General features: G+C 41.0%; 1 protein-coding gene across 1 annotated transcript in view; it reads right to left on the minus strand.

The window, feature by feature from the left end:
• Positions 1-15,583, minus strand: part of si:dkey-16j16.4 — a 28,480-nt gene extending 12,897 nt beyond the window's left edge. The window contains exons 1-3 of the mRNA XM_034675918.1: positions 14,993-15,583; positions 1,307-1,388; positions 400-914 (exon numbers count right to left, since the gene is read on the minus strand). Coding sequence (XP_034531809.1) covers positions 400-914; positions 1,307-1,388; positions 14,993-15,061 — 666 coding nt within the window. The 5' untranslated portion in view covers positions 15,062-15,583. The remainder of the gene's footprint in view (positions 1-399; positions 915-1,306; positions 1,389-14,992) is intronic.
• Positions 15,584-15,862: the final 279 nt, after the last annotated feature.

The following is a 15,862-nucleotide window of genomic DNA, read 5'->3' on the forward strand; positions in this document are numbered from 1 at the left end:
AGCTCTTGTTATACCTGAAGTATTAGTCATCAAGATCCCAAACATGTTACAATGAAGCCTTGGGTTTTGAAGTAATGGAAAATACCTTTGTACTTCTTTACAGATGTTGTATTGTACTTTCATTTGCACAAATAAATGTGTCAATTCCTTCACTGGACAGACACCAAACCCATTTCACTACATATGATGTAATGCATGACCGATGTGTGATCAATATCTTCTCATTGGACTTGATCTGATATCATAACAATGATGTTTACACTCTCCTGGAGACCCTAACAGTAGTAATGTTCACCAAAGGCCTGATGCATTCTAATGTAACTTGGAAAGACATTTTGGTATGTTTGTTTAAGTAAGAAAGAGGTCTTGAGGTATTTATCTAGAGCTTGAACTACTAACCTGTTGCATTTTCTCCAGGTCCAAACTGGGCCTCCCTGGCTCTCCGCTGTAACTGTGCCGGTACTTTCTGTAAGGTGCTGACTGGTCAAAGTGGGTTAAAATGATGGGCCGTGCAACTGGCTGCACCACTTGAAGCTGAAACCTCATGGGGGGCGGTTTGAGGCTACGTGGTGGACTGGAGCTGAAGAGAACAGGGCTGGGGGAGGCTGCCAAGCAAGCACCGGGCTCAACCAGCGGCCTGACAGACGCAGCCGGTGACCCGCAGCCAAAGAGGTCCCGCACCTCCTCGTCACTGGAGGCGCTGCTGTGGTGATCGCCGTGTCGCTGGGGAATAGCCGACACCCACTTCCTGTTGTCGCCACAGCTGATTCGCTCCAGCTCCTCTTCTGAAGAGTGACGATCCAGATTGGCATCTAAAAGGAGGCGGAGGCGACGTAACCGGGCTGGAGAGAGGGGACCCTGGTTGTGCTGCTGGCTGGTGGCCAAAGGGGTGAGGGCGCAATTTCTCCGTCTCTCTACAGGAGTCAATAAACAGAAATCAGGTCAAAGAAGAAGGTGGGGACAGAGTTACAACAAACAAGTGCTCATGCTGTTGGTGCCAGTTTGGCATTGTGCTCAAGTCGAGCATCACGTTTAGAGACTGCAGTCTTCAACGTGGTTGGCCGGGGTTCTAATCCAACCTGTGTCCCATTCTCCCAGTTTCCTGCTCTATCCACTGTCCCATCCTCTAAATAAAGGCGTACAATCCTTAAAATAACTTAGCAAAATAAAGTGTGAACGCTTTTATCTGCAAACAAACCATCTGTCGGCTCCAAACATCTAATTATAGAGCGTGAGAATCAATAAGTGTCGAGGCAGACCGTCATGTGTTTGCAGAGGAGATCCTTTGGTTTCAGAGAACACTTACCTCTGTCAATCTGTGCAAGCTCCTGGTTCTCCCCTTCTGAGTCATCGCTCTCCCCTCCCTCTCCACTGCCATGGTACGAAATCTGGAAATGGAATCAAGATAATGCTGTAGTTCAAGTATGCAACATGGTCGACCCTCAAAAACACACCTTATCACTTCTCTATGAATCCCTGTCAGCTTTAATGTCATTAATCCTGCACTTGACCTTTTCAGGTGTTTTGTCAGATATCATGATGTAAGTAGGTCGTCTTTTTGAATGGGTGTGTATGTGGTTTCTGGTGTTTCTGCAGCCAGCCTCAAGCGGATTCTCGATGAATTGCAGTTTATAACACTTCTGCATGGGCTATATATTTTGAGACCGGAGATGGCCGCTTGGTTTTTAATTATAACATCAATGTAAATCACGTCAATCCCAGTGAGCAGAATGTGGCATAAGCAGTATTAAAGCAGACTACATACTGGATTTAAATTACAATTAAGGCTTCAGAGAAGTTGCATTTTTATGATAAAGACAGTCAATCAGTAGATGTTTGTCAGGTTTAGGAGCCTTCTTTGGACTAATTCGGAACATAAGTGTAAAGCTGTATACACACATGCACTAAACTTTGGGGTGAGCTGCGTGTGTGAATGCAAATGGCAACATTTTCGCCCCAACTTTACTCAGACTTCTTCCTGCTAGCCACCTTGTAAAATTCCTGCAGGGTGAACTCAGCTGGTAAGTCAGTAAAATTCCCCACATGGCCGAGGTGGTGATGATGTCTCTATCATGTGACCGGTACGATATTTTTACACACAAAGAAGCTGCTTCACACTCTTGCATGTTCCTTTCCTCTTGATGATATGTGAGCACTCCTGATTACATATAGAAGTGATATAAAGGCAAGAAAGTCATCACAGCATCGCACTCAGCTCTGCCTGTCAGGATTTCTCACAGACATTACACAGGGATTTCCACAGTGCCTGTGTTATGTCATGTCCTGCCTCCTTGCCTCCTGAGACCCCTCAGCATGGAGAACTTTACGCTGTAACACTTGTGTGAATAAGCAAACTCTGTCAAATTTCAGAGGCTTGATGTCCTGAAGTTTTTATAGAAGCTTTCAGGAGTGCAGATGTGAAAAGGGCATATGACTCAGTTGTTTACTTTGTTTCTTCTCATGCAGTTTGTAGCACCGCCTCATGCCTGTAAACACTCAGCTCTGTGCGTTGCAGGCAAACCAACTCGCCAACTGTTGGCAAGGCTGGGGTTAACCACAGTGTGTACAGCTGTATGTTAATGGGAAAGCTGGAAGATATTCTTTTTCATTAGCGATGTAATCAGGGTAGTAGGAGTATTCGGTTTTGCAGACAAAAGGGCAACAACTGTTTTAATGCGTCTTTTCTGGAGTCTTCAAATGTGCATGATGAGCTTCTTACAGAAACTTCAACATTTTTTAAAAGACAATTTTTATGGCCATCACAAATGTAGGACAAATTGAGTTATAGCTTTCTCTGAGTTACATTCTTTATACAGATTTCTTTTTTTTCCCCCACAACCTGACCTGAACCAGTCTGTCTCTTTAAATTCAATTCCTCGTCTGTTCCAGTAGCAACAATACAGGAACCCTGCAGACTGCAACGCTAAGAGTTAAGTAATGCGCCTCACACTCGGTAATTACCACTCCGAGGCCTCGCTGAGCAGCTGCCATCTGTGCTTGTGCGTCTGTGTATGTATGCTTACACACATCCACACAAACATTCACAGTGTCCTCCCTTCTCGTAGTACACACACACACACACACACACACACACACACACACACACACACGAACACATACGCACACACCTCCTCTTTTCTCTGAAGCTTTTCAAAAAGAGGGGAGAAAGGAGCCGGGGCCTCAGAGTCCAATAGGGGAAGACAGTGTTCAATTAATGTGAAGTGTGAATTCCACAGTTTAATTTCACAGACTGGTCACTCTGTTTTATAAGAAATGTGTCTTTGAACAGACACTGTCTGTGTAGAAAAACAAAACTTTAAATCTATTTCCTCTCATCACAAATCCCACTGTAGTTCTGATATGAGGTTTTCCTTCATTTCCACAAAAGGACACAAGTTTTAGAAGTTTTTGAAGGGACTGTGAGCTAAGTTGTCTCAAATGTTAGCTATAGCTTGATACTAGGTGATCTGCTTGTTTTAAGTTGATTCCTTCTAGGTTAATGGTTTATAAAGTTTTGACTGAGATCCAAATTATCTGCAGAGTTCTTCAAACGTCCAAAAACTAACAGACACATTGACTGAAAAGAGTAAAAGCTGGGGATGTTTGCATTCTGTCGTCTATATGGGAAAACAATGTCAACTTTTCCAATCTGCACCAGAATTACCAGTCAGTTATAAAAGTGATTAATATTTATATCACTGTAGGTCAGAAATACAGTCATATGTAGTGTCTAAGCTACAGCTTAGCCACCCACCACTAACCAGGGCTGCTCTGGTTAACAGCTGCTGCCATAATGCAATAATGCTTTACTACCTGGATGTAAACAAGCATAAACAACAGACGGCAGCTCGTACCGCAGTACAGTATGTCTGTATTTTGATTCAGGAAATCGAGATAAAGTTGTCTGTAAGCTGTGTCTGTGTGTCAGCACAGTCATGTGGACATTAACCACATTAAGGAGGACTGAAGGCTGGTGGTGCTAGATCTGCTAACTTTAGCCACACTCAGTACATAGTGACATTGTTTACTCCTAGAATCTGTAAACTTGTGTTTTGCTGTGTTGAATAAATTGTGCCTAGTTTGACTGTTTTCTTACCTTTAGACTTGTAGGTTAGTCTGAAATCTTTTTGTTTACATGACTAGGACATAAGCTGCTTCAAAACACCCCTGAGTTGTCCTGATACCATGTGTTCAGAGGGACTGTGAGCTGAGCTGTTACCATGGCTGTTATTAGATTATCTTTTAGGATGATTCCCTCTGAGTTTATGCTCTACAAGGATTTTACCATGAGTCGAATTATCTGCAGAGGTTGATAAGAGTCTAAAGTCAACAGACAAAGTGACTGAAACAGGTCAAAACACTAACAAAGCAGCTTCAGGTAGAAACTAAACTTCTCCAGATTTCATCAGCGGGGCTTCAGTGTTAAGTCTGAGCCAAACTAACTCTAACTTTAGCTCACTAACTGACAAAAGGACCTTATCTGGTAAAATTATAGTTTGAGAACACAATTGTGACATGGCTTTGTTTGCAATTAATTTATCTTTTCGGCTAAAACTGACAAAACTGTAGTCAAACAGCCGTGATATTTCAATAGGATCCAATCGATGCAATTTCATCTACTTGTTCAGCAAAGTGTGTATGCTTTTTTATTTATGGATTCAAAATATGTCAACAAAGACAAACCAAAGAAGGCTAAACAAACCACTGTAAACATTCCAGAGTAAGGTATTTGTAGCACAATAAAGACGAACAGGCTGATTTTTTCAGTTTTAGGTTTAAGTACTGACAGACTTTAAGACATTTTAGAAAAGGCCTGAGAGCAGCCGTCCTGCTTTTCAAACTTACACGAGCTGTGGGACAGATTCTCAATGAACAGGCTCTCAGCCAGCGGACAAAACAGAAAAAATGTTGGCTCTCGAGGAGTCTCAAGTTAAACAGCTTCACTTCATGAACTCCACAGGAAAATTACACTAAGGAATAACTGTGGGAAGAAAATATATTTTGGCACGTAGTTGGCTCTGGGCCTCAGCTACACCGAACACTCCAGCGAATTATTGTTGGGCAGCATCCATGAAACAGCTGAAATCTTATTTAAAGTTACTGCTGCGGGACACTGAGCATGTAGTGATGCTGGCAGCGCTTAAAAATCCTGTCTGACTGTACTCAGATGAGACAGGAGTTTAGTCTGAGGTGTTTGAATGTGTGCTCACACTCAGAGATGAGCTCATCAGGATGATTTAGATTTTTTCAAACATGTTTTACACTTTAAAGCTTCAGAATTAGCACATTTATTTTCTGTCTCCTTGGACTTAAAAATCTAAAAATAAATACATTGTTTAAAGATACAATGTGTCATATTTAGCAGCATTTAGAAGAGCAGACTTGGTATAAATTGAATATAATATTCATAAGTTATATTTTTGGGCTTTTTCGCCTTTATTGACAGGACAACTGAAAAGAGACAGGAAATGTGGGGAGTAGAGAGTGGGGGAAGACATGCAGTGAATGGTCGACCGGCTGGGAATCGAGCCGGCAACCTCTGCGACAAGGACTATAGCCTCTATACGTGGGCCGCTTAGACCTCTAGGCCACCAGCGCCCCCGTTCAAAAGTATGTTTAAATTAGTGTACAATCACCTGAATATAAAAAGGGTTTTTTATGCTAACTTCAGGAGGATCAGTTCCTCTTCCATGGAGGCCGCCATCTTGCACCGCCATGTTTCTACGGCAGCACTAAATGGACAAACTAGCAACACACAAGTTTGTGTACTTAGAGTGTGGCCGTGCAGACTGCACAGGACGAAGTAGAAGAAGAAGAGCGTGGTTCTTGTGTGCAAAATAACTTGTATTGATAGACGTCTTTGATTGTATAAATTAAGGATCTTATTCATCATGCATCACAGGTGCTTCTTGTCCTTCAAGGCCACCATCGCTTCACCAATTGGAAGGGTGAGCAAGGGAGCGTTTTCAATCTAGAATCTGACTGCTAAATATTCAAATTTACACACTGTACGTTTAGGACTGCTAATATGTTTACATCCATGGTTAAGTTGAGCATTTAAATAAGAGGGGCTATCTAAACAGACCAAGTCACAACAAGTAAACAACTCTGGTTAGCTGCCACCAAAGGGATAATCTCACTCAGTGGAAACACTAAATGAGATCATATTAGGCGGCTTATGAGCCGGTTTTGGACGTGGCCTCTGGAACCTTGGTTACCAAGAGTTTGCCAAACCCTTGTTCCTCTCTCGCCCCTTCCTCTTATCAAAAAATCGGAAAAATCTGTTCACAAAGCAACAGGTGGCTACTTCCATTAGTCTATGGAACTGGCTTGCTTTAAGTCCCAGCCTCAAATTGTCTTTCGTGGAGTTGCAGCGTTTAGACACACACCTTATTACCTGCAGGTTAAACCATGACGGCTTCTGCATGGTCACACTTTGCTGCTGTAACTCCTACCTCTGATACATGCACACACACACTCACCTGAACCTCACTGACAACCTTTGTTTGAGTCAGTGCCTCCACTCTCAGTGCTTTTCCTCACTCCGGTAACATGATGCACCACTTGAATAGACAACGTATGCAAAGCAGGTCAGTTCCCACAAACCATAAAACATTCAACCATGCACTGTCTCATCCTGAACGTGAAGCAAAGCATCTGCATGCAGACTATTTGAATAAGTTTCACTCATCTAACTATTTTAGACCATCAGTCAAGCGTGCGTTTACACCCGAAACATTTGCTTTCTCGGGGGTTATCTGGTATCAGAATTGTTGTTGCTACACATGCTATCTGTACTTCATGCAGTTTGAGAGTGTTTGTGTGAGGGAGGGAGAAAATGTGCATGTCTTTTTCAGGGAGCAGCATCTGATATGTTTGTTGCTTTGGCATGGCCAGCAACAACAAATAACTGCCTAACTGATGTTCAGTTTCTGGTCGGACAGGATGGCAGGGCTTTCCTGTTAGAAAAGTAAAAACAGGGTTCAGCCCTTGCTCTCTGCTGAAGCACTGCTATCCCAGCACCAAAGTATGGAGCTGCATTATTGGTTTCAAGCAGTTTAACCCATAAAGAATAGAAAAAATACAACATTTTATTAGCTTTATGTAAAAGTGTTGGCAATGTGGTGGCCATGTGGTAACACACTTTTACTTCGAAGTGAGGCTCCATGACTCTTTCTATTATACGTTTTCCAGCACTGTGATAAACCCAGATTACAACCTGAAACGGTTTCACAGTGTGTTTACCAATTCAAACTCTCTCCATACAGTAAACAGTAATTTTTACAAAGGCACAACAGACTCAAATAAACTCTGAGGACAATACTCCACAGGCGAGCAATATATTCATACTTTGAGATCGCACGCAAAGGAGAAAGCACAATCTATACATGGAGTGGGCAAACACATCATGATCAGATGTTCAGTCATGGCCGCCCACAGTCACACCCTCCCCACACACTTATTAGTCATTAGCATCATATTCAGTGAAAACAAACGTGGTGAAGGAGATGTGTTAAGCTGGAAACAAGTGTTAAAATGATATTTAAAGAGCTGAGTGTCCCTGTACTGCTGCAATAATGATGTCTTTGTAATAGTGTGTCCTAAAAGTGTTGTCATCAAATCAATCAGATACAAAGTTGTTCATTAACTGCTGCATTTGGCTCAAATGCTACTTTGCATTAATGTTTGAGATCAGCGTTTGCAGAGTAACATGGGCTCTTGATTGCACCCGAGGCATGGCCCAACTTTTCCAAACGTCTGAATCCTCCACAAAGTCTTGCAGGAGGACTCAAGATCATCAAGAGGTCAGAATGCAACTTGGCAGAATAACAGTACAGTATATTCTGCATGTGTTTAAGAAAATCAAATGCATTCAGGAAATGAATGGAGCAGCCAAGTCTTAAAAGTGAAGCTAATGTGGCTGAACATTTGGATCTTCCTGAGGGCTTGCAGATGATGACGCCACCGGCTTAGAAAAGAGCCTTTATTTAAGTTTAATAAACATTTTCCTTCATAGTTTATAATCTCAGTTGCTTGTTTAACATCGTCTTCAACCACTGCATGGTGTTTATTTGTTAATTATAAACCTTTTTACAGTAAAATGGATAATAAAGCAGGGTATTAAAGCACATTGCTGGCTTGTGATTCACATGTCATGGCTACAGCAAATCTAAAGTCTTCTTCAACTTTACATATGTTGTTATAAAAGACGCTCTAAGGAGTCTAATATTTATTTACATGGTAAAACTGTTCTGTTTAAAGCTTTTATAAAATGAAGCTGCCAGCCAGAGGATCTGAGAGGAGTGTAAAATAAAAACATATCTATGCAGTCTGGCTTTTATGCAGGTTTGCATAACTGTATTCTTTTAATGTTTAATATTGATTTTAATTTTTTTATTTAATTTTTTAATTCTTAACTTCTTGTTTTTTTACTATTTGTCTACTCAGTTTTATTGATATTTTTACCCTTCTTTTTATTTAATATAATTTGATTATTTACTATAATTTATCATTTATTATTTGAACTTTTTATTTTTTATTTTGATGCTTTAACTTATTTTGATTTTGATGCTTTAACTTATTTTAATTACACATATTTTTTTGCTGCTGGTGTGCGCTAGTCTCTACTTCAAAATCAATTTTTTGTTTTTAATATTTCTTCATCTTTCTTGTTTTTCCAACTCACTTTAAAGCACTTTGAGTTGCATTTTAATTGTATGAAAGCTGCTCTTTAAACAAAGCTTGGTTGATTGATTTATAAGCTTGATAATAGCAGCATACTACTACTAATATTCAAGCTAGCACTTGGATTGAATCTCATCTAGGTGTTAGCCAACCCCTCCCTCCTCTGCAGATCTGCACTCTCTTCCAAATATGGTCACCTCTCTCACAAAAGAGACAAAGATGACAACCACAAAAATGTCACATCCTGAGCTTTTATACCATAGCCCACAAACTAATGGGTGACACATCACATCTAATATACAAAATATGGAGAAATTTAACCACGTGTCTTCCTGCTGTGGAGAGCTTTTCCGCATAGTTCTCCAAAATATGTGTAAAAAGTTGCAAAGACAAAATGATATGCCCATTTTTATGAATCCCAAATGCAGCTCCAGTGCAGAAAACATGTCTCCAGAGACATGAAGAGCTTCATAAAGTACAGGATGTAAAATTATGCTCAACATTTCATCTGTTATTGTCTCACACTTGTAATTTTCAGACTACTTTATATCACTGAGTGTACTAAAGACACAATGTGAAAGTGAGACTGCACAAATAAAGCATAAAAACTGCTTTTGTGGATACATACAAAGACAGACAAAGACGTGTGTGTTTGTGTGTCAAGAACAGTTGAATGAAATCCTTGTCAGTCCCCTGCATCGCTGAGCAGCTTGCTAAGCTGGATCAATGGCAATGTCACAGCGTACACACACACACCGCCCAGTTCACACACATATCAGCTTTGCTCTGTCCTCACACACTGACATGGACACTGTCACACTCCATTCCCCTTCTCATTGAAAACACTCATCACAGGGTCAGAGATGGTTGCTTCTCTTCCCCTCACACTCTGGTGATCTTCCTCATAGTGTGGCATATTAAGTAAGTAAGCAGTCATGATTAGTAGAAGCTCCGGGGACACACACCACACCACAACACAACACAACAGGCCTTGAGAGACATTTAGCCTCTTTCCAACTATCCTGAAATGGCCACAGAGTCCAGAAACAGACTTCAAACTCAAATATTATCTGAGTGACTTGTGAAAAAGGAGGTTAGGTAAGCTGTTATTGATTAGTGAAAGGGGAAATTTAGGTGACAGTGTAGAACATAATAATACACCTAATATGTGACTTACTTTGACCTTTATTAAAGGGAAAGTTTGCACATTTTCAACCTTTATCTCTATCTTAGTAAGATTGAAAGCAAATAACTCCTACAGTTGTGTGCTCTGTAACTCTGGGGTACAGCTGCATAATATGTCCTTACTCTGGCCATCAGTGCCCTCAGTTGACATAAGCCTGGTTTACACTTCTGCAATGACCCAACGTTGTAGACACACCATCGTAGCAGCAGACTACATACCTTTGCATCGGAGGGTCCGTGTTACGCTACTTGGCAGTGTGATTTCCGTGCTAGTCATATCACCAGTGTCCAGTCCTTGCTTGTGCACAGGAAACTATGGCGGCTCTGTGTGTATTATAGTAAGAGTATTGTGTTGAAGTTGGAGCTGATAAATGTTGAGTAGCAGTTAACCATATAGCAACTACGGCGAATTAGAACATAGAGGAGACATCAGAGGAGATGGAATTTACAACCGCTGTATGGCAACTCCTCAAATGTTGTAAAAGCAGGAAATGTGATGCGATGCATAGTTACATTTTTGAGGCGTCAGGCTATGTGAGTAAGATTCTGCGTAAGAAAAGGGCTGCATGGATCTATGGTGTAGATTCAACATACAAGTATAAACCAGGCTTTAGTCTGTGGCCTGGAACAGACTGAGAGACCTTAGTCTGTAGCCATTTCTACCTGGATTTCTAGTCTCTTCCACACATGGTTTGAGACCCCTGGATTCATATTTTCTGACACCAAAAAGACCCTTTAATAATTATAACCAATCAATCACTGAATAAAGCTGTTAAAACATAAAACTACCACCTCTCCAATATACTCTGTCAGGGCTTCAAGGCCTGCAAATCTAGCTCCTTTAGCCACAAGCTTCCTGTCTGACTTAATAGTACTCTATGTGGTGAGCTAATACAGCTAGGACATGTGCATGACTTGGAACACTTGAAGGTGGCCACAAATGTTCCTGAAAACTATGCACCCTGCAGATTCAAAAGATAGTTTTCTGCTGGAATCAAGTGTTAAAATGATGTCTGAAAAAACGGAATGTCTCTCTACTGCTGCTGCCACATGAGTGTCATAATAGAGTGTATTATAAAAGTGTTATCTTCAAATCAGTCAGTGACAAAGTTTGTCATTAACTGCTGTATTTGGCTCCAATGCTGTTTTGCATTACGATTACATTTGAGATCAGGGTTTTGCAGAGCAATGTGAGCTCTCGAATGCACCTGTGGATTTGCTCTTTACAAGTAAATTTAAACTTCTGAATCATCCACAAAGTCTTGGAGGAGGACTCATGTGTAAAAAATGTTGTTATGATTTGAGAAAAGGAACATAGAACAGAAGCTTAACATTGAACAGCTTTCATGCAAACCCTAGATCCAAATGATTCAAATGCTAAAAATTACCTTTCCAGGTTGTCGTATTCCAGAATAATCTTTAAGCTCTTTTCTTCAGAGGTGATTTGCTGTTTTGTTTTGGGTCTTCTACAATCTGTTTTACTGAATAAATTCACATTAACAATTTTAAAGATCTTAGAACGGGCCCTGTGATAACTTCCAAAGACGTCAACAGGTGAAAACTGATGGGTTTTTTTTACCATAATTGAATCCTGCTGATTTAATAATCGTGGTTATTTTCAGAGGATGTGTTGTGTTTTTAGTTCAAGTATCAGTTTTGGAGGTAGAGCCAATGGTGGATGAAACTTTTGTGAACAGTTAACAGTGTAAGCAAATGAGTCACAGTTCATTTTTTTCCATGACACTAACCACTTGGAGCAGAAGGAACCATACCGCCGAGCAGAGCAACAAACATCACAACAACAGAAGACAACAGAGGACGGCACACTTTGCCCTGCTTCCTCAGCCAGGCCTTTGAACAGGGGGCACTTTGGCACAAAATGGCTGCCATGCGACTATACAGATGGTTGACACTCAATATTGTTGTGGACGGAGTGAGTTAGTGACCCATACAGGATACAATTCACCCCTCTACTCACTGAGCAGAGGCAAAGTGAGCAGGCAGGGACAATTGAGGAGTGCTTTGCATGGACTCACTGTGGAGAAGTGGAGATATTGCGACCATAACAGCTTGTTAACATAAGTTTCTTACTGAAATGTTGTGTTTACATATTTATTATGGGTGTGTTTAAAGTTCTTATAGTCAACAACGTGTCCACAACAACAGCAGCAGCAGACACTCTGACCTCAAAACTTGGTATTGGGTATAGAATTATTTCCAAAGAGTCGAGCTGAAAGTTTGACGATGATGATAAACTTTGCACACTTCCCCTGAATATGTACTCAAACAGCATGAAATTGCAAAAACAGCAACAGTAGCTGGTCAGTATTTACTTCTTTCTAGCATGTGAAGTAAACACTGGACAATATGACCACTTCCCTCTGCAAGAGACAGTTTGACCCTTTCTCTTCAGAGGAAGAAACCACAACTCGGCTAGCAGCCTCCCAACAGACTGTTTGTTTTGGAGAGGAAGATGAATCAGGTAAATACACAGCTCTGATTAAAAACCTTCAAGAGAACCTTAACATTGAATGTATCCTGAAGTTAAACCAAACTAGCTCAAGCTAAAGAAGTTGAGCTTTGGAAACAAGCTTAAAGCTGCAGTTGCGGCAACCTCCAGTCTTAAGAAATGAAGGCAATGTGCAAATGCTTAACGCTGCAGTTCCTCGAGTGTCCACTTGAGGCTGGCGACAAAAGCCCCTGAGGCAACATGTACATCCATGTTGAGAGGCTCATCTTTAAACGGCAAAATAGATATGGTTGTGAGTTTTGCATAATAAGGGGCATGCCGACTTGACTGACAGGCAGGCACACTCTAGCTCTTAGCAAGGAGGCTGAAGGCCGCCTCAAGCCCGCCTCTTCGCCTCTTGTTAGGTCGAGGTTGAGTCAGCATTTCCAACATCGCAACCACCGTCAATATGCTTCAAAACTCAGCTCCAGAAAGCAACATCATCGAGACCACGTCCATACTTTATACAGTTTACGTAACACAATAAGCAGTGTGGACTGTACTGTTGAGGAGTGTTGGGGAACCACTGAAGCTCAATGTGTATCTCATTTAGTACTTAAATATCCTGATAAATCATGATCAGAAACAATCTTATGTTACTTCTCCTTTCACACTTTGTGCTGTAGCTCTCACTTAAACAACAGAAGACTCAAGACGATGAGTTTTGACACACTGATCGTATCTTTTGCCAAAACAACACTCAGCTGATCCCCACTTTAAGAGTGTTTGAGCCTCCATCTGTAAGTGGGAGAGTTTGTTGACTGGCCACATGTTAACTGATGTGTTTGTGCAGCAGTGTAGCTCTCCAGATTCCTCACTGTAAACATCTGGCCCGGTCCTGTAAGCACGAGGAGTCAAATCCCTCTGACGTGGTTAATTAACGTGTTGAAGAGCTTAGAAGTGCCTTAAAGCAACCAGTAACTGATAGTAAACAACAACTGTTGTTGCTGTGCTCGTGGGTAATGTAACATTAGACTGTGTATTGCTTGTTGATGTGATTAATGTAACATTAGTCAGAGCAACACTGAATAAAGCTGGTCCACTTTGAAAACCAGTCTTTGTTTGAACTTTCAGCAGACGCAGCACATTTGTTTTTATGTTTGGATTCCTTTTGTGGTCGATGTTAAAAAGGCTTTTCATAAAATACACAAAGATCTTCTCGTCTAAACAACAAACAGACCTGTTTGTCTCAACAAATCAGAGAGGATGCAGCATGTGTGGAGGGGCTGCTAGCTGAGGGACCCCTAGCTTGTTTTATATAAAGTTTGACAATAATTAAAGCCAGTAAGAACACACATCATGTTAAAGATCGGTGCATCTCGGATGTGCTTTAAGGCAGGGGTTCCCAAACTTTTCAGCCTGCGACCCCCAAAATACAGATGCCAAAGACTCGCGACCCCCACTGTCCGTCAAAGTGATTTAGTGTGGCTTCATTTAGCTGGTCTGCAGAAAATTAGCCTACTTATCTGATCATGTGTCTGTGTTTCCTGTGCCTTTTATGAATTAACCTGCTGCTACTGATGCTTTTGAGAATTAACTGGTCACTAACCCTAAACTTAGGAGTCATGTGGCAAAAAGAAAGGTAGAAAACACATTACATTTTCTATTTTCAAGGTTTTATTTCAAGTTTTTTGCTGCTTTTTTTGTCTATATTTTTTACTATAATGGGTAAAATGTACTATTTCTAGATGAGGCATCTCACGACACCCCCATTTGTGTCTCGGGACCCCCTCAGATGGCAGTCTTTCTAGTCATTTTAAATAACATTGGTATGACAAGAGATTATATCGTCTTTTAATCGTTGTCGTATTTTACTGTTATTTATTTATTACATTAACTTATGCTGTCCTCCACAGACCCTCTGGTCCCATGTACAGACCTGGTGCGTGACTTGTAGCATGTATATATGATGGATGTGTTGTAGATGTTAAATGTTGTATGGTTGTTGTATGGTAAGCTATAAATTGCCCTTCTTGGGATTAATAAAGTTGTCTGAATCTGAATCTGAATCACTTTGGGAACCCCTGCTTTAGTGGACACAAGACAGAGATGTGTGTTAGTGTAATTTATTATTGTAGACCATCAAACTTCTGTATAGTCAAAGGTTATTGCACACCTGTAGTGTCATATTATCATGGAGTACAGTTTTTGGGGGTCCAGATTTCTGCCTGTTGAGTCAGATTAGGCAGTGATAACACAAAAAGACAACAAAATAAGATTCTGTGTTAATATCACATCCACACAGGAGACTTTGATGTTGGAAGTAATGCACTTTGCAAATCCAGGTATCATAATTGCTCATCAGAAATACCAGAGGCCAGGAACCTGTAAAGTAGCGTGCTGTATGTGTCACAGTGTAGTAACAGTGTGAGTGTGTGTGGGGAAAGAGAAACAGAAAGGGAGAGTGTAAATGAACTCACTCTAACCTTGTTCATGCAAGGTTAGAGTCTGTGTTAAAGCTGCGTAGTGAACTGGCCTTCAAATGGGAGAGTCACAAGACAAAAGTAAAGGCACGCTGTGCACAAACAAGTCTCCCTACAGAGGAGCGTGTTTTTGTTATGATAAACAATATTTACAGTCATTCGGATGTGGAGTGATTGAGACAAAACTTACCTTCAGCTGGAAAGGATGTATCTCATTCAGGGAATGTCTTCTGAGCTTCTTCGTGAGCGTCTTTAGCATTTTTCTGCGCAGTTTATGGCTTATCCCCTTACAGCTTTTATTACTGTGCGTAATGTGACGTTCACTGTTACTTCATGAGCGATTGTACACATTTAAAGGAAGGCACGCAGGACTATCACTGGACTGCAAAGCACTAAAAATAAAACAATCAAATCAGCAGATGCAGGAGCCAGCTCCAAGTTATCGCAGAGTCAGAGAAGACAACCCAAAAATGGTTAAACTGCGTAGATGTGTCTTGTTTTCTGGAGCTCTGCGACGCAAACTTGTTATTTTCGAGTTCATTGGAGCCTTCAGTCCGGAGTTGCAGTAAGTATAAGTCGGATTCTTTGCCTCACGCGACCCTGAAAGATGGCTCACGCGCCGTTACTCCCACAGCTTGATTCAAAGATGTTAGGGAATTACAAAATACTATATAATAAGAACTTGTTCGCATTCAGACACGCACACACGCACACTCACACACATACACACATCCAAATGCACACTGACTACACGGACTCACGGAGTGCTCCTCCAGCTTCAGCGTAGCAGCCCTCTGATTGGCTGCGTTCATGAGTGATGTCATATTTCTCTCAAGGAGGAGGGCTGAGAGTTAAAGCCACATTATCTTGTCTGTTTACTTCCTCTTTTTCACAGCAGGGTCATCATTTATATCCAGTAAACAGGCTAAAACATATGTGTGCGTTTAATCAAGTGCAGTATTTAACCTCATTGGTCTGTGTTTTATCAATCAATCAATGTATTTATCAGATAGAAGTGTACATAGTGTGTATATATCTGTAATAGTTGCCATATTTTATT

Source organism: Notolabrus celidotus, chromosome 22 (assembly GCF_009762535.1).
Source record: "Notolabrus celidotus isolate fNotCel1 chromosome 22, fNotCel1.pri, whole genome shotgun sequence".
NCBI classification, from domain to species: Eukaryota; Metazoa; Chordata; class Actinopteri; order Labriformes; family Labridae; genus Notolabrus; species Notolabrus celidotus.